At 36.4% G+C, this 25522-nt stretch overlaps 1 protein-coding gene across 2 annotated transcripts in view; it reads right to left on the bottom strand.

Annotated features, from left to right (window-relative positions):
• LOC306653321 (sphingosine-1-phosphate phosphatase 1) overlaps window positions 1-25522 on the bottom strand; it is a 116384-nt gene that overhangs the window by 76291 nt on the left and 14571 nt on the right. Inside the window, exons 2-3 of one of the 2 annotated variants that reach the window (XM_079126290.1) lie at window positions 17719-17808; window positions 10862-13280 (exon numbers count right to left, since the gene is read on the bottom strand). In XM_079126290.1, coding sequence (XP_078982416.1) covers window positions 12729-13280; window positions 17719-17808 — 642 coding nt within the window. In that variant the 3' untranslated portion in view covers window positions 10862-12728. Of the gene's footprint in view, window positions 1-10861; window positions 13281-17718; window positions 17809-25522 lie in introns of those variants that run through there. The other variant, XM_079126289.1, reaches the window with a different exon arrangement.

The following is a 25522-nucleotide window of genomic DNA, read 5'->3' as shown; positions in this document are numbered from 1 at the left end:
ACTGAGTTGCTAAGTGCCTTGCTAAGCTGACTGAGACTGGCTTTGAAGATCCTCCTGCCTCAGTCTCCTGAGCCACTGGGATTACAGGTGTGTACCACTGCACCTGGCTAGTTTTAACTCCTTGATCCATTCTGAGTTAAATTTTGTAAGGCCTGTCACTTTTATTTATTTATTTATTTGGTACTGGGGATTAAAGTAAGGGGCACTTTACTACCAGCCACATCCCCAGGCCTTTTTATTTTTTAAACTTTGGAACAGGGTCTCTCTAAGTTGCTTAAGGCCTCACTAAATGGCTGAGACTGGCCTCAAACTTGGGATCCTTCCTCAGCCTCCTGAGTTGCTGAAATTACAAGCATGTACTACCATTCGCAGCATTCATTTTTATTTTTAATCAAGACTTTTTTTGACCCACCAGGTGTAACAGTGCATGCCTGTAATCCTAGTGACTCAGGAGGCTGAGGCAGGAGGATAACAAGTTTGTGGCCAGCCTGGCAACTTAGGGACACCCTATTTCAAAATAAAAAGTAAAAATGGCTGGAGATAGCTGCATGGTAAAGTGCCTCTGGGTTTAATCCCCAGTAGCACAAAAAGGATTTTAAAAAATTGGGAAAATGTACACAGTTCTCATATACCTCCTAATTCTCTCTTAATTTTCACAATTAATTCCTGAATTATTGTGATACATTCATTACAACTGATGAACCAATATTGATAAGTTATTAACTGAAGACCATAGTTTGCATAAAGCCTCAGTCTTTCTCTTACACATTGAAGCACACTGTTGTAATGTAAAAATGCGTATTACTAGCCAGGTCAGGTGGTGCATGCCTGTAATCCCAGTGATTTGGGAGGCTGAGGCAAGATTTGGGAGTCCAGCCTGGTTAACTTAGTGAGGCCCTAAGCAACTTAACGAGAACCTAAGCAACTTAGTGAGAACTGTCTCAAAATAAAAAGGACTGGGGATATAGTTCAGTGGTAAAGCACCCCTGGGTTCAATATGCATGTATTTATTTATAAATAAATAAATAAATACATGCATATTACTAAGTCAAAGAAGCCAGTCCGAAAAGGCTACAAACCACATGGTTCCAACTACATGCTGTTCTGGAAAAGACAAAATTGTGAAGACAGTGAAAATATTGGTGGTTGCCAGAGGCTTGTGGGGAGCTAGGAAGAAACAGGTAGAACACAGGGGATATCTGGAGCAGTATTCTGCAAGTAAATACAATAGTGGACACATGTCACTTTACACTGTCACACCTGCAGTATTTACCCTAATGTAAACTGTGGACTTTATGCATAGGTACTGTTGTGGGAAGCCATCCTTTTTTAGCAGAATCAGACTAGGTTGAGCCACGGGACACAGAGGCCTGGCTTCTAGGAACTGCTGGGAAGCATGTGGCACTGCCTGGGAGTGGTTCCCTGTCTCCTTCTGGAATTTTCCCCCTAAAAGGATGGCTCCCCTAACTACACCCTATCCTGTCCATCACAGAAGAGGCTCCACCCGGTCCTGGCCCCTTTTACCTGTCTATTATAAATAAAAGAGAGTTGGGCGAGTTGTTGTTGTTAGAGGCCAGGGTTGGTATGGCCAGACCCATCATGCCCCCTCATTTAAAAAGAGTATTGGCTCTTGTGTGTTTATTGAGTAGATAAGTTTTTTGGGTAATTGAGTGATATACCGCCAACATCATCCTCTGGCAGTTAACCCTCTTCTCATCCACGGGGGACGTGGCAGAGAGGACCCCCACATACTATACTGATGCAGATGGTAGTATGGGGAGGGGAGCAACAGCAGAGGGAGGGTATTGGAAATTCACTATACTTTTCACTGAGTTTTACTGTGAACTTAAAACTTATAAAGAAAAAAAAAAAGGCTCAATTAAAGAAATATTGTTAACAATCTAAATTGTCCATTCTGGAGAAATGTATAAATTAATTGTGGTATAATTGTATGGTGACATACTATACACTGGGTTATGAAATGAATTAGATGTATAAATGACCTAATTTATGGATAAATATGGATAACATGGATATATCTCAAAAACAATGTTGAGTAAAGACAAGCAATTTGTGTGCTATATCATTAAAAAGTTTAAAACAACAAAAAAAACAATATCATATATTGGTTCTGGATGTCTAATATGCACATCAAAGTGGACTGGAAGGACTCAGGTCAGTTACCTCTGTAAAGCAGGAGAATAGGATGGGAATGGGGCAGTGATTCAAAGGTGCTTTAGCTTCATCTGTAACTTAAAAAAAAAGACTTGAAGCAAATATGACAAAATATTAAGGGCAGTGCATTCCACGTAGTGGGAATGTAGATATTTATTTATTCTTTTAACATTGCAATTTCTTTTTTAACATTTTTAATATTTGTTCTAATTTGTTGTACATGACAATAGAATGCATTTATACATTTTGATAGATCATACATAAATGGAGTGTTATCTTTTTTCTGACTATACATATTGTAGGATCACATCAGTCATGCAGTCATACATGTACATGAGGTAATAATGTCTGTTTCACTCTACTATCCTTCCTACCCCCACCCTCCCTTCCCCTCCCTTCACTCCCCTCACATTTCTGCAATTCTTAAAGTATAAAATAAAATAGAGGAGCTGGGAGTGGTGGCGCACACCTGTAATCCCAATCCCTCTGGAAGCTGAGGCAGGAAATCATGAGTTCAAAGCCAGCCTCAGCAACTTAGTGAGACCCTAAGCAACTCAGTGAAATCCTGTCTCTAATAAAATACAAAAAAGGACTGGGGATGTAGCTCAGTGGTTAAGGGTCCCTGAGTTCAATCCCTTGTATAAACAAGCAAACAAACAAACAAACCAGAGGGAATGGATGTTGAAAAGAGGAGAGAGAAAATAAAGACAATTCTCAAGAAATTAGGGAAAAGAAATGGGGCAGAGCAAGTTGGTGTACTGTTGGAAATGATTGATCTGTGTTGTTGCAAATGATAGCATTTCCTTGTTTTAAAAGACTGAAAAGTATATCACTGTGTATATATGTATATTGTATTTCTTTTATCCTTTCATCCATTGGCGGACACTGGGGTTGATTCTGTATCTTGACTATTGTACACAGTGTTGCAGTAACTGAGGAGTACAGATATCTCTTAGACATACTGATTTAAATCCTTAGGATATTTTCTTGGTGGTGGGATTGCATATAGTCATTCTATTTTTAATTTTTGGAGGAAATGCCATATTGGTTTCCATAGTGATGATACTAAGAAGGGGACTTTTGCTGTTCTTGTATCACTTGAATTTAAAAAAAACAGTAATGTAACTATAAAAATATCTTGTATGATTTTTCATGGGAAGTAAGGAAGTAACTTCCCATTTCTGTGAAATACTTTACTATATAAGAAAACAGTTGATACCCAAGAATAACCTCATCTTTTCTAATGAAACTTCTTATGAAATACCAAAAAAAAAAAAAAAAAAGAAAAAAAAAATCCCTTTGTGCAACAAGCACTGTTACAATCTAGAAATGTTCTAATAAGTAAAGGTAGTAATTTTCTTAAGTGAAAGTGAATGAAAATTCCTCATTATTCTTTGTTAAACTTCTGAATCTTAGTAAAAACAATAGACATACTCCCTCTGGTTGTGTATGTTCATCCTACTAGAGCTTATTAAATTTTAATGTTGAATGGGACCTGAGAGAACAAGTCCTACCTCTTCATTTTATCTGTCAGGAAACAATATGCCACAGAAGGTGGAGCTAGTGCCTAGTGGGAGGGATAGCAAATTATAGAAAAGACTACAGAAGCCTGGTCTCCTGACTTCTTTTGTGGTGCTGGGGATTGAACCCAGTGCCTTATGCTTACAAGGCAAGCATGCTACCAGCTGAGCTATATCCCCAGCCCTGGTCTCCTGACTTCTAATAATTACTTCCTTATCTACACTGTACTGGCATGAGTCTATTTCTTTTATTTAATTTATCTGTTTTGTTCACTATTATTTATTGAAGAAAGAATAAAAAGAAGGAAGGATGTAAAAGTCAGTACCAGCTTGGCACCAGCATCTTCAAGCAAAAGGAACTGATGTGCCAAAATTTTCATAGGAATGAGCAAAAGAGGTCTGTAAAGTGGTAGGATCAGGATCTGGGAAAAACTCCTATTCACAAGTTCACAATCTGAAGCGAGTTATGACAGGGCAAGAATATGGTGTAACATATTGTGACATGGCACAGCTTAACCCCCACAACAGAAGTCTGTAATTTTTCCCCTCCCTGCTTAAGAAGCAGTTCTATGGAAAAGCCATCAAAACTTCTTTGGGGGCTGGGGTTGTGACTCACTGGTACAGCTCTTGCCTCATACATGTGAGGCACTGGGTTTGATCCTCAGCATCATATAAAAATAAATAAAATAAAGGTATTGTGTCCATCTATAATTAAAAAAAATTTTTTAAACTATCCTTGGCCTTACAGTTTCAGATGAATGATAACACATGGTATAGCTATATTTGTGATTTGTAACGGCTAGTAACTTGTTTGGGCAACTTATAAGACAAGTGTGGTTGTCCTTGTAAAAAATGGACATGAATTTATTAGGATTCATGTAATAGACAACCTAATGAGGAAGCCAAGAGCCTTCTTAGACAAAAATATTGGATCAGAAAAAAATAGGTGGCCACGGGTGTATTTCACAGAATACACAGAATATGCTTGCGGTGTCTGACTGCCAGCACCCTTCCTAGACCCACACCACAACCTTCAGGGACAGTTTGGAAGGTGAGAGAATAACTTCGCATTCAACGTTCTCCTAACTCCCTGAAGTCTACTTTTCTAAATCACCTCAGTTACAGCGGTCATGATACAGTAGCACCAAAATGCAAGGGACTTGAGATTTTTCACATATAAAATCCAGGATTTAAAAATAGGATTGTGATCTTTGGTCTCGCAGAAGCGAGATGACAAAGGGAAATGTCACGGTTTGGAAGGTGTCATGATAATATGCACACACTGTGTTGCTGCTGTGGCTCTGAGGCCTACCACCTGAGGCTAATGTGGCTGCCCTGCCAAGCGCAAGAGGAAGTGTAACTGAAGCGCCAAGGCTAAATGACCAGATGTCGCCTGGACTGGTCGAATGAGGCACCAAAAAATTGTATACAGAAAATTCAGGAGTGGATTCTATGAAGGAACAACTCCTACACCCAGGAGGGCAGCTGTTGCAGCATCCAGTTCATCCTGAAAGTTTCAGCAATTAGCCACCCAGTAAATGTTCTGGTCTTGAAAAATGGAAAAAAAAAAAAAAAAAAAAAAAAAAAAAAATATATATATATATATATATATACACACACACACATATTTCTTATTTCACCTCTTAGTAAGACTTAAAACACACAATTCTCTTCATTTTATTTTATTTTTATTAAAAATCATAAATTTACATAGGGCAATGTTGTTTGATTCATTCTGTTATTTTTTCCCTTCCCCCCACCCCTCCCACCCTTCATTTTATTTTTTAAAAAATATTTTTAGTTGTAGATGGACAACAATAACTTGATTCTTATGTGGTGCTGAGGATCAAACCCAGTGTGAGGCAAGCGCTCTACCACTGAGCCACAACCCCAGCCCTTTCTTCCCTTATTATTAGACTTTAAGGAAGAAATATTTAATAAATATCTATCCAATAATAGCTTTGATTAGCTTAGAGCTGGTGTAATTGCATCTATAAGCTAAATAAGTAGCTCTTCTCCAGGCCTTAGGCCACTTCTCAGCTGTGGATCCTGCTGTGCTTCCAGGTATCCCAAGGTTCCAGACAAACGGCAATCTAATTTGTTTGGCAGACATGCCAAACTTGTTCCCATTTCTATGGTTTTGGTTGATCCTATTTATTCTCCTAAAATTTATCATCGGGCTGGGGTATGGATGGCCCAGTGGTATAGCCCAGCACGTGTGATACCCTGGGTTTCATTCTTGGGACCTAAAAAAGAAAAATCCTCTGCCCCACCAAACTACTTTTAGCAAACCATCAAAATCTGATTTCATTTAGAACTATTTTTTTTTAAATATATCTTTTTAGTTGTTGATGGACCTTTATTTTATTCATCTATTTATATGTGGTGCTCACAATCGAACCCAGTGCCTCACACATGCTAGGCAAGCACTTTACCACTGAGCCACAACCCCAGCCCCTCATTTAGAACTATTTGACAATGGAATAGAATATCTTATCAATTTGGCCTGATTGAGTACCTAGGAACTTAAAAATATTCTACATGATAATCAGCTAATAATATGAGATTTATGAATTAGGTAAGAAGTTGCCATGTTAGCTCTAAGATTCCATATGTACCTTAAATATTTTATAATGCTATCATTACCTTTAACATACACAGCATACTAGGTACAATGGTGCACATTTGTAATCCCAGAGACTCAGGATGCTGATGCGGGAGGATCACAAGTTCAAGGCCAGCCTTGGCAACTTAGTGAGACTCTGTCTCAAAATAAAAAGTAAAAAGAGCTGGGGTCGGGGCTGGGGTTGTGGCTCAGGGATAGAGCACTTGCCTAGCACATGTGAGGTACAGGGTTCAATCCTTAACACCACATAAAAAAATAAACAAAATAAGGTTATTGAGTCCATCTACAACTGAAAGTATTAAAAAAAAAAACCAAAAACTGGGATGTAACTCAGTGGCAGAGTGTCTCTGGGTTCCATCAACAGTACCTCCCCCCCAAAAAAAATAAAGAAAAGGTAGACAAGTATTTCACATAAATGCCATATTTGGATTTATAATCAATTAATGATAACTATAAATAAAAAAGTTAATTTTAAAAATTTACACCCTGTGTCCTTGAATAATTTCAATAAGATTTTGGAAATATACTGCAAAGAAACAAATATTTTAAAAATTTGTAAAAGTTATTTGAAATGCTTTTCAGAGTGGAAAAAGTTGATTATACCTCCAGTTTCTTTTTAAAAAAAATTTTTTTAGATGTAGATGGACACAATACTTTTATTTTTTATTTATCTTACTTTTATGTGGGTGCTGAGGATCAAACTCAGTGGCTCAAACATGCCAGGCAAGTGCTCTACCAATGAGCTACAACTCAAGTCCCCCTCTAGTTTCTTAACTTTTATAATTTTAAGACTGTCATCACAACATTTCAATCAGAAACAAGCAAATAATGCTGTTCATTTAAATGTGTTTGGTGGCCAGGCCTGGTGGCATACACTTGTAATCCAAGTTAATCAGGGACATCATCACCCTAGGTATGATCACACGAACGGTGTGACTCTACATCATGTACAACCAGAGACACGAATACTTGTGCTCCATTTGTGTACAATGAATCTAAATTCTCTGTCATGTATAACTAATTAGAATTTTAAAAATGTTTAAATTAAATAGCTGGTTATATGAAAGATTAAACATCGAGTATACAAAATAATATTCTTGAGAACACATAGCTTATTGTTAGATCTGAAAAATACATCCTTATATTTGGAGAATTTTTTTTTCAGGGTTAATTTTAGTTCTAAAAAATGGTCTCAAAACTAATCTGGATACAAATTCCATTCTATACAACAGGTTATTGTAGTAATCACACACAAAGCTTTCCAAGAATCTAAACTATTAACCCTTAAATATTTGTATGAAAAGTGACCAAATTCTTACCAGATAAATTGGAAGCATTTACTTGCCGACTCAAACTTTTAAAATAGCTAAAATAAGAAGTCAAAGGTAGACTACTGAGCAATTTAAAAATTTTTCAGATCATTCATCTCTAGAATCTGATGAACGTTTGAGATTCTCCCCCCAAAAATGAACATACAGAAGCTTGCCCAGGAATGAAATGCAGTGTGCCACCACACCTGGCACAAGGAAGGAAACTTTTAAAATTAATCTGGCTTGCCAGGCAAGGTAGCGCAGGTCTGAAACCCCAGACAGTCGGGAGGCTGAGGCAGGAGGATTGAAAGTTCAGGCCAGCCTTGGCAACTTAGTGAGACCCTCAGCAACCTAGCAAGATCATTGCAAAATAAAAAATAAAAACGCTGGGAAGGTAGCTCAGTGGTTAAAAGGCCCCTGGGTTCAATCTTAGTACTGGGGGTGGAAAAAAAAAGTAATTTAGTTTTTTTGAGGAAAAACTTAATAAACATAGTAGTAGACATTCTGTCACATCGTGTTGCTTACTCTATCAGGAAATGGGCTTTCTTGACACCTGTAGAAAATACACCAAGACTAAAAATAATAAAAGGAAAAAAAAAAAAGAAGTAGTCAATAGAGCCCCTGGAGCAATGGAAGAATCTAGATAGCCTATTTATAGGCAAGAGAGCCCTCGTAATCACCCGGAGTTCTCAGAGTGAACAATCAGTACAGCAGTTATCAAAGCACATTTTATTCTCCCTGAGGTTGTTATCAGATGTAGAATTCCTTACTTGGGGAAGAAAGGAGGCAGGGGAAGGGCAAGTTGGGAAAAGTCAAGTAGCTGAGGTTAAAATATTATTTACTTCCTTCAGCATTTTCACTTTTTAAAGAATGTCTCTTACTGTTCTTTGGATTTTTCCTTCTGCACGTCTCACAAGGAAGGCATGTTTCCTTAGAAGATATGCTTAACAATACAGAGCTTTCTAAAATGTCTTTTACAAGTAGCATGTTACAATGTTTTATATTTTTGCAGTGCTGGGGATTGAACCCAGGGACTTGTGCTTGACAGGCAAGCATTCTACAAACTGAGCTATATCCCAGACCAACTTTTTATTATATATATAACTTATGTAATTGCAACTCAAATTCAAGTAATGTTTTTTCTTTTTAACTCATGGACTTCAAAAGCAGTGGAAAGAACACAACCAAGATTTGACAAAATATCCAGCAGTTACATCTCCTATGTTAAGAAACCTTACCAGACAAAATCTCCCTTCAGAAAATATACTTCAACTATAAGGTTACACTTTGAAAAGAGATTCTTACTGATTTTGGTTTTTAAATTAGAATAGTGTTAACTATTGACAAAAATGAAATTGCTTTAGCAATAAAAATTTTTTGCAGTATAAAATTGTAAGATCATATAAATAAAAAACATTTTACTATTTTACTCATATTTATTGAATGTTTTGTGAAAATTATCCTTTAAAGGGCTGATGGGAAAGATGAGAGAAAAATTTACCTTTAAATACTATTCACTTCATTGAATTAATTTTTTGTTGTTTTTTAAAGATATATTTAATAAATGTTACTTACAGAGAAAGCTAAAAAATAAAAATAACTATTTCACTCTTATAGTAGCATTATTTTATACTAGGTCTTATGAATTTTTGACAGACCTAGTTTTTATAATTCATATATCATGGCACTTTAGAGTTACAAAGTGAAATGTCCATGTTTTTATTTGCTTTAAAAAGTTCCTCAAATAACAATAATTTCTGGCAAGGATGTGGGGGGAAAAGGTACACTTATGCAGTGTTGGTGGGATTACAAATTAGTACAACCACGTGGAGACATCAAGACACTAGGGATGAATCCACCATTTAACCCAGCTGTCCCACTCCTGGGTTTTATCCGAAAGAACTAATATCAGCAGACTATATTGACACCAGCACATCAATATTGATAGCAGCACAATTCACAACAGCCAAGTTATGGAACCAGCCTAGGTGCCCATCAACAGACAAAAGGACAAATAAAATGTGGTATACATGCAATGGAGGTTTACTCAGTCATAGAGAATGAAATTTTGTCATTTGTTGGTAAATGGATGGAACTGGAAAACATCATGCTAAATGAAATAAGCCAGACCCAGAAAATTAAAGGTCAAATGTGTTCTCTCATGTGTAGAAGCTAAGAGAAAAAAGTAAAAAAACAAAAAAGGGAATCTCACAAAAATAGAAGGGAGACAAGAGAGTAAAGGAAAGGGATTGGAAGGGGAGTAGGAGGGGAAGGCATTGAGAAGTACTGGGGAACAAAATTTACCAAATCATGCTATGTCCACATATGAATACACCACAATGAATCCTGATTATTATATATGTAAAATTACAATGTACTAATTAAAATAATAATGAGATCAAGGAGGAAGGGGAAAAAGGGAAGGTACTAGGGAATGATATTGGTCAAACTATGTTCTGTACATATTTGAATATGGCACAATAAATTCCACTATCATGTATAATTGTAATATACCAATTTTTGTAAGTTCCTATTCCTAGCCTTATTATTAATTCCTGACATTAATGGAATAGCACTAAATTACCTACAATACTATTTGCCACTGAAACATTCTTATGCATAAATTTTTAAAAAGAATATTATGAAACTTCTCACTAAAAGTGCATTAGAGGGCTGGGGCTGTAGCTCAGTGGTAGAGTGCTTGCCTCGCCCACGTGAGGCACTGGGTTCAATCCTCAGTACCACACTTAAAAAAAAAATTTAAAAAAAATAAAAAATAAAAAAAGATATTGTGTCCGTCTACAACTAAAAAAATATTTTTTACAAAAAGTGTATAAACTAGACATGGTGATGCACTCCTGTAATCCCAGCAACTTGGGAGGCTGAGGCAGGAGGATCAAAATTTGAGGCCAGCCTGGGCAACTTGGCAAGACCTTGTCTAAAAAAAAAAATTAAAAAGTGCTAAATGGGTAGGTCAGTAGCACAGTACTTGCCTGGAATGTGCAAGGGGCTCTGGGTTCAATACCCAATACCAAAAAAAAAAAAAAAAATCATAAATAAGATTGTTTGAATCTTAAAGAATTTCTTAAATGTCTTGCTAAAGACAGCACTTTGATTTTGAACAAATTGCTTCAGGGTAAAAGCCAGCAAGAATGAAAATACTAGACTATTTTAGAAGTCTGTACCAGATAATAGAGACAGATGCATAGAATACCAACAAAACAAATGAACACCATTCAATTTTGACTTTGATTTTTATTTTAAAATACATTTAGCATAGAACTGTCAAAGGACAGAAAATAATAAAACACAAAGAAATGGAATATTTTCAAATACTTTTTAAGCTGGACATAAAATTAATAGGATAGCATAGACCCCAAAATTCATTCATTAACCACACATTTTGAAAGAAAAGCTCTTTTCACATTTTCCAACGTACCGATAGGTTCCAAAAGTGCCTTGGTTTCTTTTTAATAGGTAAAGAGCCCACATTTATTTGCTTTATTTAAAATTATCAGATTCAGTTTTGGTAAAAATTACCATGTCCCTAAATTCTCAATCAGAATTATAAAAATATGAGCTCAAAGTTATGCTATGCAAAATAGATACATCTGAATTGATATTTCTGGATAATCATATAGATATTGCACTAAAATCAGTAATTCCATACCTGATGTTCATTCATATGGAAAGTTAATTCTCTTCTTTATGAATATCTTACTACAAATAAAATTATGTTAATCTAATTACAATCACACTTGAAAATATAAAGGCACAGACAAAAGAAAAAGTTACATACCATACCCAAATTTTCCACTGTGAAAATAATAAAAAGTTGGAAAAATAATAGAATCTAAACAATTGATATTTATTATTTTTAGATTTATAATTTATCTTAAGTAGCTGATAAGTAAGTATTAAAAGTTAACAGTGGGAAATCCAATCCTTTCTAAATTTAGAAAAATGGTTTTACATATGAAGCATTTGCACTGTCCCATCTATAAATTTCAACTACATTTCGTTCACTGGAAATATCTACCTGCAGTATAAACAATCAAGACAATGTGCAAAAAAATATATCTTGTTCCTATAACTTACAATACACAGAAAAATATCTACAAAAAATGGAAAATATTTATCCACTTAGCTTTCCAATAAATTAGTGAGAAATTTTAGCCCATTCCACATTTCTTTCTAAATAAAGGACTAAAGGATTAAGGGTGGTTTAGTTCAATCCCTGTTAGTCTGACATGTATTTTTAAAATATTTGCCTGATTATATGTAATTAAGATAGAATTAGTCTTTTATATCACAGTATACATGGCATTTCTTAATTCAACAACAGAAAGGCACAATTAGCAAGCAATAAAATTCAGTACCTGAATTATTAAACAGATGTACAAAACAGTTGCAAAAAAAATACATTCAACACAGTGTACAGAACTTAAAAAAAAATAAGGAATCTAAAAAGTAATTTTTCTGAAAATTTGGTCCATTAAAAATGCCTCCCATGTTCAACATCATGGGTAACATGAAAGGTGATGGCAGTGTAAAAAGAGGCAGTAAATTAATATGTGGTAGCATATGAATTCTGGTCTATTAATTATGCAATTCAATTAGGAAATGGCTCCCTAGTAAATAAATGTTAAATATATTTGTTAATAACATACCTGTATTAATTCCAAATACACAGGCACAACTGTTTGCATATTATTATTGATTTCATAATACACCTCACAGTTTAAAAAAAACTTAGGTATATTATTTTATATATAACATATATTAGATATATAATCTACTATTATGTACCTCAATATATATTATATATAACTTGAATCCATAACAGCACAGAACTCTCCAACATTACATGAACATTCTAAATAGATACTTATCATTTTCTCAGTACAGAAATAGCTCAGCTCACCTAGGACAAAATCTGGATGTGCAATGATAAAAAGCACTGACTCTTAAGAATTTACTTAAAAAATTATTTAAGTTAAATTCTTGCAAAAGCCTAACTCTGATCTTTTATCTAGAGTGTATTTTTAGGTATCAATAACTGATAACCACTTTCTTATCACAAACAGTATGTCCCCATCAAGAGATACCAATAAAGAAAAATATGTAGGGAACCAAAAATGTAATGGAGAAACCAACCATTCCATAGGTAATATACCGGTAAGGAAGTTCAACTTCCATGTGCTGTCTTGCTTTTCGAATATCATCACATGGTATGTTGAAGATTTTACAGGCTAAAGGAATGGTGATCTTTTTCATTATATCTCTGACGATCAGTACAAATATCATTCCTATGAGGATTCGCAATATGGCTTTTCCAAACAGAGTCACAGTAATGGGGGGCCTAGCTAACGGTAGCATCTCTAAAGAAGGATCTAATAGTAGACCCACGCTATGAGCAACATGGGATCCACATGCAATTCCAGCACCACTTCCTAGAATCTCAGCTGTGTCTCCACGGGATGTGCTCCAGGTATCAAGAGTGAAAGAAAAGATTCCTAAAGCTAAATGAAGACCAATGATAATTAGTGGAGCATATTTATGAGTTTGATTGAAGTTGTCAATCAGATCCACAAATGGATAGAAAACAGCTAAGATTAAAATGGTATATAGGAATCCAGCAATAATGTCCTGGGAAAAGATAAAAGTTGTTTAGTATAATTGTTTAATATAATACTATTTTTGATATTTAAAAAATAGTATATATTTCACATTTCAAAGGTTGAATAAATATAAATTTTACAAAGTCAAATTCTCAAATTAAACTACAAACTAAAAATGGTTTTAATGATAAAAAAGATTTACTGGTAACAATAAAAGATTATTTTCATAGTTCTACCCTTTCATAAATTAAGACCATAAACACTATACACCAATTTATATTCAGATTCTGAACAATAAACTATGCTTACATTGGACAGTTTTGTTTTTGAAAAGTACATTTATTATCCAAAGAAACAATCACATGCTGTCATAGAGCTTACATTTTAGTGGAAAAGACTGGAGAAAACCATGTAAGTGAGAACACAGATAAATATAATTATAGATAGTTACAAACGTGTAGAAAGTAAAACAGACTGGGAAGGTTCCTTTTAGAGTGCAAGGGAAGCCTGTTTGAGGAAGTCACCCCTAAGCGAAGACTAGATTTTAGATAGGAACTAGCTCTATCTTTCTTTATAGTGCTAGAGGAAAAGATTCTCCAGGCAGAGGGAATACCAAGTGCAAAGGCAAAGGCAAAGAAAGGCCTTGAGGGAGAAAAGAAAGTGGTGAGTTCAAGGAACTGAGAGAAATTCAGCATGACTCAAATATCAAAGGAAGAGGGATGTGATACAAAGTCAAGGAGACAGGCAGAAGTCCAATCATGTAGAAATCTTGTAGCTAAGGAAAGAGCTTAGATTTTATTTCAAAAGTGATAGGGAAGGCTGTGGTTGTGGCTCAGTGGTAGAATGCTTGCCTGGCATGCATAAGACCCTGGGTTCAATCCCTAGTACTACAACCAATAAAAATAAAATTAAAGTTTACACATTAAAAAGAAGTGGTAGAGAGCCATTGGAAGATTTCAAAGTAGGAATGTAACAATGTGACTGACAGTCCTAAAAGAAAGTTCCATCTCCTTTGTAAGACGATAGAGTGTAGGGGGAAAGGTTGAAACCACTGAAGATAACAATAGGAGGCTACTGCAGTGCTCTGCTCTCTACATGATTCATAGCTACATGAAGAGAAGTTATGTTGATGGATTAAGTAAAATATTTTAAAATTAGAGTTGATTTTAACTTGGTGATGAATTGAATAGGGGAAAGAAGCAAAAGAGAAGAAATTGATTTACTGAAGGAAATAAAGCTAGTACTAAAATAACTTTTCTGAATCATTCTTGAAAACATACAAACATGTTCCATAATTTTTACCATGAAACCAAATCCTCAGATCTACTCTGTATCACTGAAAATTTTGTCAAAAAAGTTGTTAATAGTCCTGGTCTCAAATGGGCTAAGGAAATGAACACACACTTCACAGAAGAAGATCTACAAGCAATCACAAACATATGAAAAAATGTTCCACATCTCTAGTAATAAGAGAAATGCAAATCAAAACCACCCTAAGATTCCATCTTACCCCAATTAGAATGGCGATTATCAAGAATACAAGCAACAACAGGTGTTGGCGAGGATGTGGGGAAAAAGGTATACTCATACATTGTTGGTGGGGCTGCAAATTAGTGCAGCCACTCTGGAAAGCAGTGTGGAGAGTCCTTAGAAAACTTGGAATGGAACCACCATTTGACCCAGCTATTCCACTCCTTGGCCTATACCCAAAGGACTTAAAATCAGCATACTACAGTGATACAGCCACATCAATGTTCATAGCTGCTCAATTCACCATAGCCAGATTGTGGAACCAACCTAGATGTCCTTCAATTGATGAATGGATAAAGAAACTGTGATATATATATACACACACACACACACACACACACACACACACACAATGGAATATTACTCAGCCATAAAGAATGATAAAATTATGGCATTTACAGGCAAATGGATGAAATTGGAGAATATCATGCTAAGTGAGATAAGCCAATCTCAAAAAAACAAAGGTCGAATGATCTCTGATAAGTGGATGATGACACATAATGGGGGGTGGGAGGGGTTAGGGTTAGGGAGGGGGGCAAGAATGGAGGAAGGAAGGACTGTATAGAGGGAAAAGAGGGATGGGAGGGGTGGGGGGAAGGGAAAAAATAACAGAATGAATCAAACAACATTACCCTATGTAAATTTATGATTACACAAATGGTATGCCTTTATGCCATGCACAAACAGAGAAACAACATGTATCCCATTTGTTTACAATAAAAAAAAAAAAATAGTCCTGGTCTCCATGTCCTTACTTCCTGTTTTTTTCTAAACTCACCACTGCAATGAAACTACCACTCCTCATGGATACTAGCAAAAACAGTGGTCACTGCCCACCTGCCAACTGAGGATGGAATCCAGGAGTCCTCTGCCACTGAGTTACATCCACAGCTCTTTTTATGTTTTACTGTGAGACAGGGCCTTGCTAAATGCCCAGGCTGGCCTTAAACTGTGATCCACCTACTTCAGCCTTCCAAGTCAATGGGATTATTGTGTGCCCCACTGCACCCAGCTACAATAGTCACTTCTCAACAGCATTCAGCATAATTAAGTAACAGACTATCTGCTTAAGGTTTTGTATTAAAAATTTTTATTACATTGTAGTTCAGCAAGAGAGCACCCCTGGATTCAATCCCCAGTACAGAAAAAAAAAAAAAAAAAAAAAAAAAAAAGGTAAGATGTATGTGAAATTACAAAATTACTAACTATGAAATTAATGCCCAACAAAAGAACTATAATATTACCAGTACTGTAAAATCTACGGGTACACTGCCTCCTAATTCTATCACTGTATCCTTCCCAGAAGCAATTTCCAAGTCTGAATTTTGGCTGAATAAACTGTTTTACCACATATCGCCATGCAAAATATTATCTAGTCTTGCTTCTTTCTGAGCTTTGTAAAAATATTATCATACAGCATGTAGTCTCCCTGCATCCCGCACCCCTCCCTTTTTTTTTTTTTTTTTTGTGCTGGAGATGGAGCCCAGGGGCACTTAACTACTGAGGCAAATCCCCAGCTCTTTTCTGAATTTTATTTACAGACAGGGTCTAACCAAGTTGCTTAGGGCCTCACTAAGTTGCTGAGGCTGGCTTTAATCTCTTGGCCCTCTTGTCTCAGCCTCCTGAGCCAACTGGGATTACAGGTGTATGCTACCATGCCTGGCCCATGTAGTCCCTTTAACTTGCTTTTTACACTTAACATGAAGGTTTTAAGATTCATTCATTATATATAGTTGTAGATCAATCATATTCACAACTGTATAATATTGTGCTGTGTGATTATGCAATTTATCCATTTTTCTACTGATGGTCATTTAGATTGTTTTCGGATTTTGGATTAATTAACTAGTCCTGGTTGAATTTGAATGCTTCCCTAGCTGGCATCTATTCTTAACCAACCAGGAGTATTATAAACATATGAGGCCACATGAGATGCTGAGGTGAAGAGATACAAGTATAGAGTCATGTTCTCAAGGAGTTTACAGTCCAGTGCAGATGACGGACAAGGAAGAAAGCAATCCCAATTTAGGATAAATAGGAGAAAGGTCGTCTAACTAGTCTTGAGAAAGGGAAGACGGGGAAGGTAATAAGGCTTTTAGGGGCTAAAAACACTGCAGTGAGCCCTGAAAGATGAATGGGAGAGTCAGCCAGGCAAAGTGAAAGGGCCTTCCACACGAAGGTATTCCTAAAGTCATGGAGGCAAGAAACACTGCATTTAAGTAAATGCAACTCAGCATGGCATCACATCTGTGTGAGTATTTACTAACCAGGAGACTGAGTACTAGCTGGAGCAGTCAAACTGAAGCAGGACTACTAATTAAGAAATTCCTGAAATAATCTGGTCAATACATGACACAGGCCAGAACCGAGGGATAACAAGGGGAACCGAGAATAGAGAGGGATGGGAAGTGAGTAGGTGTGGCTGCAAACAGAGCAACCCCCTCCCTGTGCTGCTGCTTTTCAAATGTAAATGAAGTCTCAAAATAAAATATATGATATGAGTCCTAAAAATACTGATAGGAAAGTGAAGAACAGTAGGGTTTCGTATGTAAAGACAAATGGCATCAGGATAGTTTAAGTTCAAGCAGCTACCAGTCCCTATCTTGACTAATACTTAGAGCTCTCCTTGGTTTCAGTTCAGTGACAAGGGCGGCACCTATGAGATTCTAAAGGAATATACAACTGAGACTGGAAGAAGGAATAAATGTTATACTGAGGATAATGTCTGCTATTGTGATTACTAGAACCTGTTTCTATGAAATACATAATTACTACATTAATACTTCACAAGTTATCATACTGATACTTCTGTAAAACAGAAAAAAATAACTATTTTCTCATTTAGGTTTCATATAAACTTGCAAATGATTAAAATTATAAAAATTTTCATGAATGTCAGAAAAAATAAAGCATTAAGGACACAATGTTTTCCTTACCAGAATGGAGTGCATTCCCATGTAAATTCTACTTAGGCAAACTAGAGAACACCAGCAGGGAATAAGAATCAGTCCATATACAGGAGGATACTACAAGGGAAAGAAGTGAAATTGGTTAGGTTAAGATAGATACAAACAAGCAAATAAAAACCAAATCACTGTACTAAACTGCAGGACACTGAGAACTGCTTTTACTCCCCATTGTACTCCCAGCACCTAATTCACAGCCCAGCACATGTCACACACCAAAGAAATACTTTTCCCAGGATGAACGAATGACTGAATTTTCATATTTCTACACTATTCTTTCTGGGAACTGGCTCATTTTTGCTTCTACAGTACAGATTTGATCACTGGCATGTTACAGAAGAAGGACAGGTAAGAGACAAATTTTTAAATGGTTCCAAAATTAGAGTTGCTGAAACAGCACCTAAATCTGGTCCATGTCAATGTCCTCATTTCCCTGAGGAGAAGGCATTATCCCCCTAATTTCCATCAGTGACTGCTATTTTCAATTTGCATTGACATTTCCTGTCCTCATATTCAATATTCAATTAGTAATTGGCTTTCCACTTCTGTGCCCTCCACTAAAATTTCAAATGGTAATATTAAAAAAATCCACAGTGAGACAACGAGAGCAAAAACCCCCCAAAAGAAAAAAGCATAAATGGAAAGTATAGGCAACTCTTGATATCAAAGGCACCAGTGGAAGAATCGGCTTTGAATGTCCTGAGATTAGAGGGAAAGAACAAAGAATGGATGGACATAATGCTACGTTTGAAAGGAAGAAGAGAAAGCACAGTCAGGGCAGTTTATACCTCAATTTTCTCAAAATTTGAAAACCAAATTGAAGCCAAGATGGTTGGAAAAGTGAAGTTGAAAGAAAGAAGTTAAGATTTTGAGAGTAGTAAATATTTAGTAACAGTTCTTCTGTTTGACTACTCTACTACATTTGACATGGCCCTCCCCTTTTTCTTGAAACTCTAAATACCCTTGAGAGCCATGCCTTTACACTCTCAAGTTCTCTTTTGTTTCTGATCCAAGAGTGTATCTTCCTCTTTTTATTCCTTAAACATTAGTGTATATAAGGTTATTTGGGGAGGGAGTACTGGGAATTAAACTCAGGGACACTTTATCACCAAGCTACGTCCTCAGTCACATATATATATATATTTTTTTTTTTAAGACAATTTTTTAAAAAAAATTTGTTCTGATTAGTTATACATGACAGTAGAATGCATTTTGACACACTGTACACAAATGGAGCACAACTTCTCATTCTTCTGGCTGTATATGGTGCAGTCACACCGGTAGTGTGGTCATACATGTACCTAGGTTAATAAAGTCCATCTCATTCCACAGACCTTCCCCCACATACATACCCTTCCCCCCCCCACTCCCCTCTACCCAATCCAAAGTTCTTCATATTTCCCTATCTCCTCACCATTATGGATCACTATCCACTTATCAGAGAAAACATCTGGCCTTCAGTTTACTACAGTGATGCAGCCACATAAAGGTTTATAGCAGCTCAATTCACAAGAGTTAAACTATGGAACCAACCTAGATGCCCTTCAACAGATGAATGGATAAAGAAAATGTGGTAGATATACACAATGGATTATTACTCAGCCTTAAAGAAGAATGAAATTATGGCATTTGCAGATAGGATGGAGCTGGAGAATATCATGCTAAGTGAAATAAACTAAACCTTTTTATATTTTATTTTGAGACAGGATCTCACTAAGTTGCTGAGGCTGGCCTTGAACTTGAAATCCTCCTCCCTCAGCCTCCTGGGTTGCTGGGATTACAGGTGTACACTGTGATGCCTACCTCACCCCTTCTTATTTTTTAACTAGTACTGAGTGTAAGGTTCCATATGCAGTCCGATCCACACCAAAGATGGCCCCTGAGCGGCTTCTTCTTCCCATAAGTCTCGGCTTCCCGCCACCTATTTTCCCGCCGGCGGCAAGCCGGACCAATCAGAAACCCACACGTCACTTTCTCCCTTAACCCGGAAGCCCCAAGAGTATATATGTAAGCCTCATCTTGTAATAAAGCGGACTTCTCCGGTGACTTGCCAACCGTCTCCATCTTTTACTGAGCATGATGAAGACCCATCCATTTCCCTGAGGTTAAGGACCAAATATCCAACTCCTACAGGTATCTCCACCTTGAGGTCCCTATGGAGTTAAACCCACCATCTCAAAACAAACTCATCATCCTATCATCCAAACTTGTTCCTTCCCTCATATTCCCTATGTCATTTGGAAATATCATAAACTACATAATATTCTAAATAAGAAATGTGAATTATCCTTGCTTCTTTTCTTATCCTTCTACTTAACCAATAACTAAGCTTGACTAATCTAGCCTTAGCACGTACTACCTTCTAAATATTCCTTGCTATCATTTCTTCTGCATCCCTATTTATATTGCTCTTACACAGATTCCCTGGACCCTGCTCCAATGCATGAGGAACTTAGTTTACTTGGGCAAATAGACATTTAACCCTGAGGTAAGTACTATGACCAGAGTATATGAAACATTCAGAGGTACCCTTGGGGGATAAGCAGTTCACTTATCTTAGGGATGTCAACAAAGCCTCCCAGATTGAGTAACATTGAAAGAAAGATGTGTAGGATTTCATCAGAGAAAGGAAGGAGCAAACACAGAGTCAAAAAGATGGAGAATATTACAAACAGCAGCAACAGATGAGCAAAGGCTTTTCTATATGCAAGAAATTGTGAGCAGTGAGAACAAATTTCTCTTCCTAATGGGGAAAACACTAAACTGTAAACACAGAAATATGCAAATTATAATATAAATTTAAATTACATTAAAATATGATTGAGTGGTATAGAGAAAATAGAAAGAGAGCAGGTGTTAAAGAAACTGTAAAAGTCATGAACATTCCTCATGCTCTATATTTCAGGTTCAATGGCAGTTAGATTAGGGGCATGTGACTAGTTTTGGACAATAAGCTATTTATCGGGGAGTGGGGTACCTCAGGTCTCTTTCAATCATTCTTTGAGCCCTCTCTTCCCTGAGATGTGATTTGGAAAACCACATGTTGAGACGCATAACAAGGTAGGTAGACACTCATCACCTTGGGTCCTTGAGGTTGTACATGAACGGAGCTGTTTGCTAACCCATAATGGATACGTAACCACAAATGAGATAATAAGCTTTTGTTGTGCTGAATCACTGAGATTTGGGGGGTAAAGTCATTGCCACAACATAACCGAACTTACTTTCATTTACACAGAAACAGACGAGGGATAAGGAGTCTGGAAGTGTTAGTGGGGCAGGTTACTGTTACCACGACATACAGAAGAAGGTCAGTGAAGGCTTGATTGAGCAGCTGAGATGTGAGGCAAAACCAGATGGAGAAGAGAGAATTAGCCAAGCAGGGCAACTGAGGGAAGACCACAACACACAAGGCAGGGGAATCAGCTGGTGCCAAGTCCCTAAACAATACTTGCAGGGAACAGAGTGCAGTCAGAGCAGAAAGAGCACACATCAGCGGTCAGAGAGGAAATGAAATAGGGCATTAAGAACAGCCTGAGAGGCCACTGTAAGAAACGTGGCTTCTGCTGGAAATCAAACGAGGAATCACTGCAGGATTTGAGGCACAGCAACACCAGCCAGGCACAGTGGCACACACCTATAATTTCAGCAAATTGGGAAGCTAAGGCAGGAGTATTCCAAGTTTGAGGCCAGTCACAGCAATTTAGCAAGACCCTCAGCACCACAGTGAGACTCTTGCCTAGCTTGTGTGAAGCCCTGGGTTCAAACTGGAGATATAGCTCAGAGATAAAGTGACCCTGGGTTCAGTACCAAAAACAAACAAAAATTAACTACAGCAGTGTCAGATTGGCTGCTATGCTGCAATTAAATCTGGGGGATGAGAGGTAGTAACAGGGAGACCAGTTAGAAGACTTTTAGTTATTATCTAGGTGAGAGATAACATGGTTTCCATCTCTATAACACGGTTTCTATCTCTATAGTAAAGACTCAAGTCTTTCAGATATTTCTGTTAATCTTTTTTAAAAATTGTTAATAGCAAAAGACAGCCTAACAAATAAAACAAAACCCCTCCTTAGCCTTTCCTTTTACCCTAACCCATGGCACTTTCAGACTTCACCTCTAGGAGTCAAATAGTTGGGAAACATCATTTTCATTTTAATCAATTGATTGATTTCGGGGAGGCCATTAGTCTCTGCCTTCAGGATATTTTCTCTAGAATTCTCTCTGAGAAAAATTCCTATGGGGAACACCTGATTCAGTTCTGACTTACATGATGGCTTTCATGTTAACTCCCCATTGAATAACAGAAGTCTGAGCCAGTAGTAGCTCAACAAAAAGTATTTTCAGTAATCTTAAAGGAGATCAAAAAAAGACCTCAGATCTTAATAACCAAATGAAATAAAGCAAACTAGATAGACTAAGAACAACAGAGCTAAAGTGGGATCAAGTGAAGAATTATGCATAACTAATTCATCTATTACATTTACTTCATATTTATGAATTTCCAAAGTACATCTACTTTTAATTTTATGTTAAAAAATCTCTAAAAAAAAAATTTAGAACCACTGTCTTCATTTAAATGGATCTGAAAGGATAATGTGGAATTATCCTTTGCCAAAAACCGATATAATTCATTAAACATATATAATGTATATATATATATATATATGTACGTACACACATACATACACATTACTCCTTTTCAGTCATCTATTAGTTCCCCTTTTTTTCATGACTTTTTGGGGTACCCCAGGGCTTATTCCTAGGTATACTTCCTTTCCCACTCTACATCACTCCCTTGATACAGTTCATATGCTCTTGACTTAAACTTATTTCTCTAGCCTGGACTTCTCTCCTAAATCCCAGAGTTGTATGTCCAACTGCCTTCTTGATATTTCCATTTCAATGTCTAACAGGCATCACAAATTTAACATGACCAAACCTAAACTCTAGATTTCTCTGTCATCTCCTCATCCAGTTAATTGCAATCCTAATGTTAACCATGAGGAAAGCATCTAAGAAATGTACACAGAAGGAAATGAGAAGGGAATTCAAATGGCATACTACCAAAAAAAAAAAAAAAAAAAAACCATGACACAGAGACTAAAATTTAAAAAATGAGAAACAAAAAAGTGTAAGAGAAGGGGCTGGGGAGATAGCTCAGTTGGTAGAGTGCTTGCCTTGCAAGCATGAGGCCCTGGGTTCGATCCCCAAACACTACCCAAAAAAAAAGGTATAAGAGAGATAGAAAAAAATAGCAAAATGGCAAAAGTAAGTCACTCCTTATTACCAATTACTTTGAACAGAAATAGTTTAAACTCCTCAACTAGGTAAAGATTTGGTAGAAAGAATAATACATTGTGAAGGGGTTGGGGATGTATCTCAGATGGTAGAGCGCTTGCCGCGCAAGCACAAGGCCCTGGGTTCAATCCCCAGCACCGCAAAAAACAAAACAAAACAAAAAACATTGTGAAAATATATGCTACCTAAAGAGATTCACTTTTAGATGCAAAGACACAAAAAAGTTGAAAGTAAATGAATGGAAAAGATATTCCATGCAAACAATAACTGAATGAGAGATAGGTAGGTATTCCAATGCCAGACAAAATAGACTAAGTCAAAAACTGTTCCAAAGGACAAAGGAGAGTTATATATAATACAAGAGTCAATTCAACAAGAGGATATAACAATTAGAAAAATACATGCACCAAAGCCTCAAAATAAAGCCAATATGGACATCTTAGTTGACTTAAGAAAAAAAAAAAAAAAAAAGCATTTGACAAAAATCTAACACCTTTCACAATAAAAATACTCAAAAAACAAGAAATAGAAGTTCCACAACATGATAAAGGGCAGTTATGAAATATATACAAATAACATCACACTCAATATTTAAAGACCGAGAGTTTTCCCTCAAGGTTAGAAATAAGACAAGGAGGGCTGGGGTTGTGGCTCAGTGGTAGAATGCTTGCCTAGCACATGTGAGGCATTGGGTTCAATCCTCAGCACCACATAAAACTAAATAAATAAAATAAAGGTATTGTGTCCATCTACAACTAAAATATTTTTTAAAAAATAAGACAAAGATACCTCTTGCTACTGCTATGTAACACTGTACTAGAAGTTCTAGTCATAGCATTTTTTCAAGAAAAAGAAAAGACTTTTAAATTGGCAAAGAAAAAGTAAAACTATCTCTATTCACAGATATGATTCTAAAAAATTGAAAATCCCAAAGATCCGACCAAACCAAACAAAACAAAACAAAAAACACCCCAACCAACAGGAGTTAAATTCAGGCAGGCATGGCAGCACAAACTTGTGCTCTGAGGTACTTGGGAGACCTAGGCAGGAGAATTGCTTGGGCCTAAGAGTTGAAGACCAGCATGGGGTAATATCTGTCTCAAACAAAGAAAAATCAAAACAGAGGACTGAGTACATTTCTTTCTTTTCTTATCTTTCCTTCTTTTGTTTGGTACTGGGGATTGAACCCAAGAGCGCTTAACTACTGAGCCACACCTCTGCCCTTTTTTGTCTAACTTTGAGACAGGATCCCAATTAGATGCTTAGGGCCTTGATAAGTTGTTGAAGCTGGCTTTGAACTCGCAATCCTCCTGCCTCAGCCTTAGTCACTGGGATACAGGTATGTACCACCACATCCAGCACTAAGTACATTTCTTGCTAAATATATTCTTAGAAGTTGCATTATAGATTTTGGTAAATAGGATTATGTTCAATCTTATTTAAAACAAATTATTGCTATGCTAATAAATAATTACCATGTTTCTAGAGAGTTTACCTTTTTTTTTTTAGTTTAAGCATGCTGGCATGTAATTATCAATAATATCAGTATCAATAATTATGGGTTTTTCTGTTATTAAAAAAATGGGCTGGAGATATAACTTAGTGGTAGAGCACTTGCCAAGCATGCAGGAGACTCTGAGTCCAATACATAGCATTGCAAATAAACAAATTAATTAGTTAATTAAATAAAGTAAAGCTGTAAGGTACAAGACCAACAAACCAAAATCAGTTATTTTTATACACTAGTAATAAATGATCTAAAAAGGAAAGTAATAAAATAATTCCATTTACAACAGCATTCAAAAGAATAAGATACCTAGTAATAAACCAAGGAAATGAAAGGCTTTTATTCCAAAAGCTACAAATATTTCAGAATTAAAGACTTCATTAATGAAAAGACATTCCATGTTCATGGACTAGAAGATACTATAGTTAAGATGGCACTACAACCCAAAATGAAACAGATCCAATGTAATCCCTATCAAAGTTCTAACTGCCTTTTTGCAGTTATGGAAAATCTATCCAAGTATAGTACTACAAACCTATAATTCCAGTGACTGGGGAGGCTGAGGCAGGAGAATCACTAATTCAAGGGCAATCTCAACAAATTAGCAAGAATTCAGCAACTTAGGCTGCCTCGAAATTAAAACAAAAAGGATGGGGCTGTGGCTCAGTGGTAAAATATCCTGGGTTTAATACCCAGTACAAATTAAAAAAAAAAAAAAAGGAAAACAATTCCATTTACAACAGCATTCAAAAGAATAAAATACCCAATAATAAACCTTCAAATTCAAATGGAATTACAAGAGACCTGAATAGCTAAAAATAAAACTGGCATAAAAGACAGGAGACTGATGGAACAGAATTGTGAGTCCAAAAGTAAACCCAGATAGAACAGCTGTTGAACAGCTAATTGATTTTCAACAAGGGTGCTATGACCATTCAATAGTGAAAGAACAGTGTCTTTAACAAA

Source organism: Sciurus vulgaris, assembly GCF_902686455.1.
Source record: "Sciurus vulgaris genome assembly, chromosome: 2".
NCBI lineage: Eukaryota > Metazoa > Chordata > Mammalia > Rodentia > Sciuridae > Sciurus > Sciurus vulgaris.
This window is presented reverse-complemented; position numbering and strand designations above follow the sequence as displayed.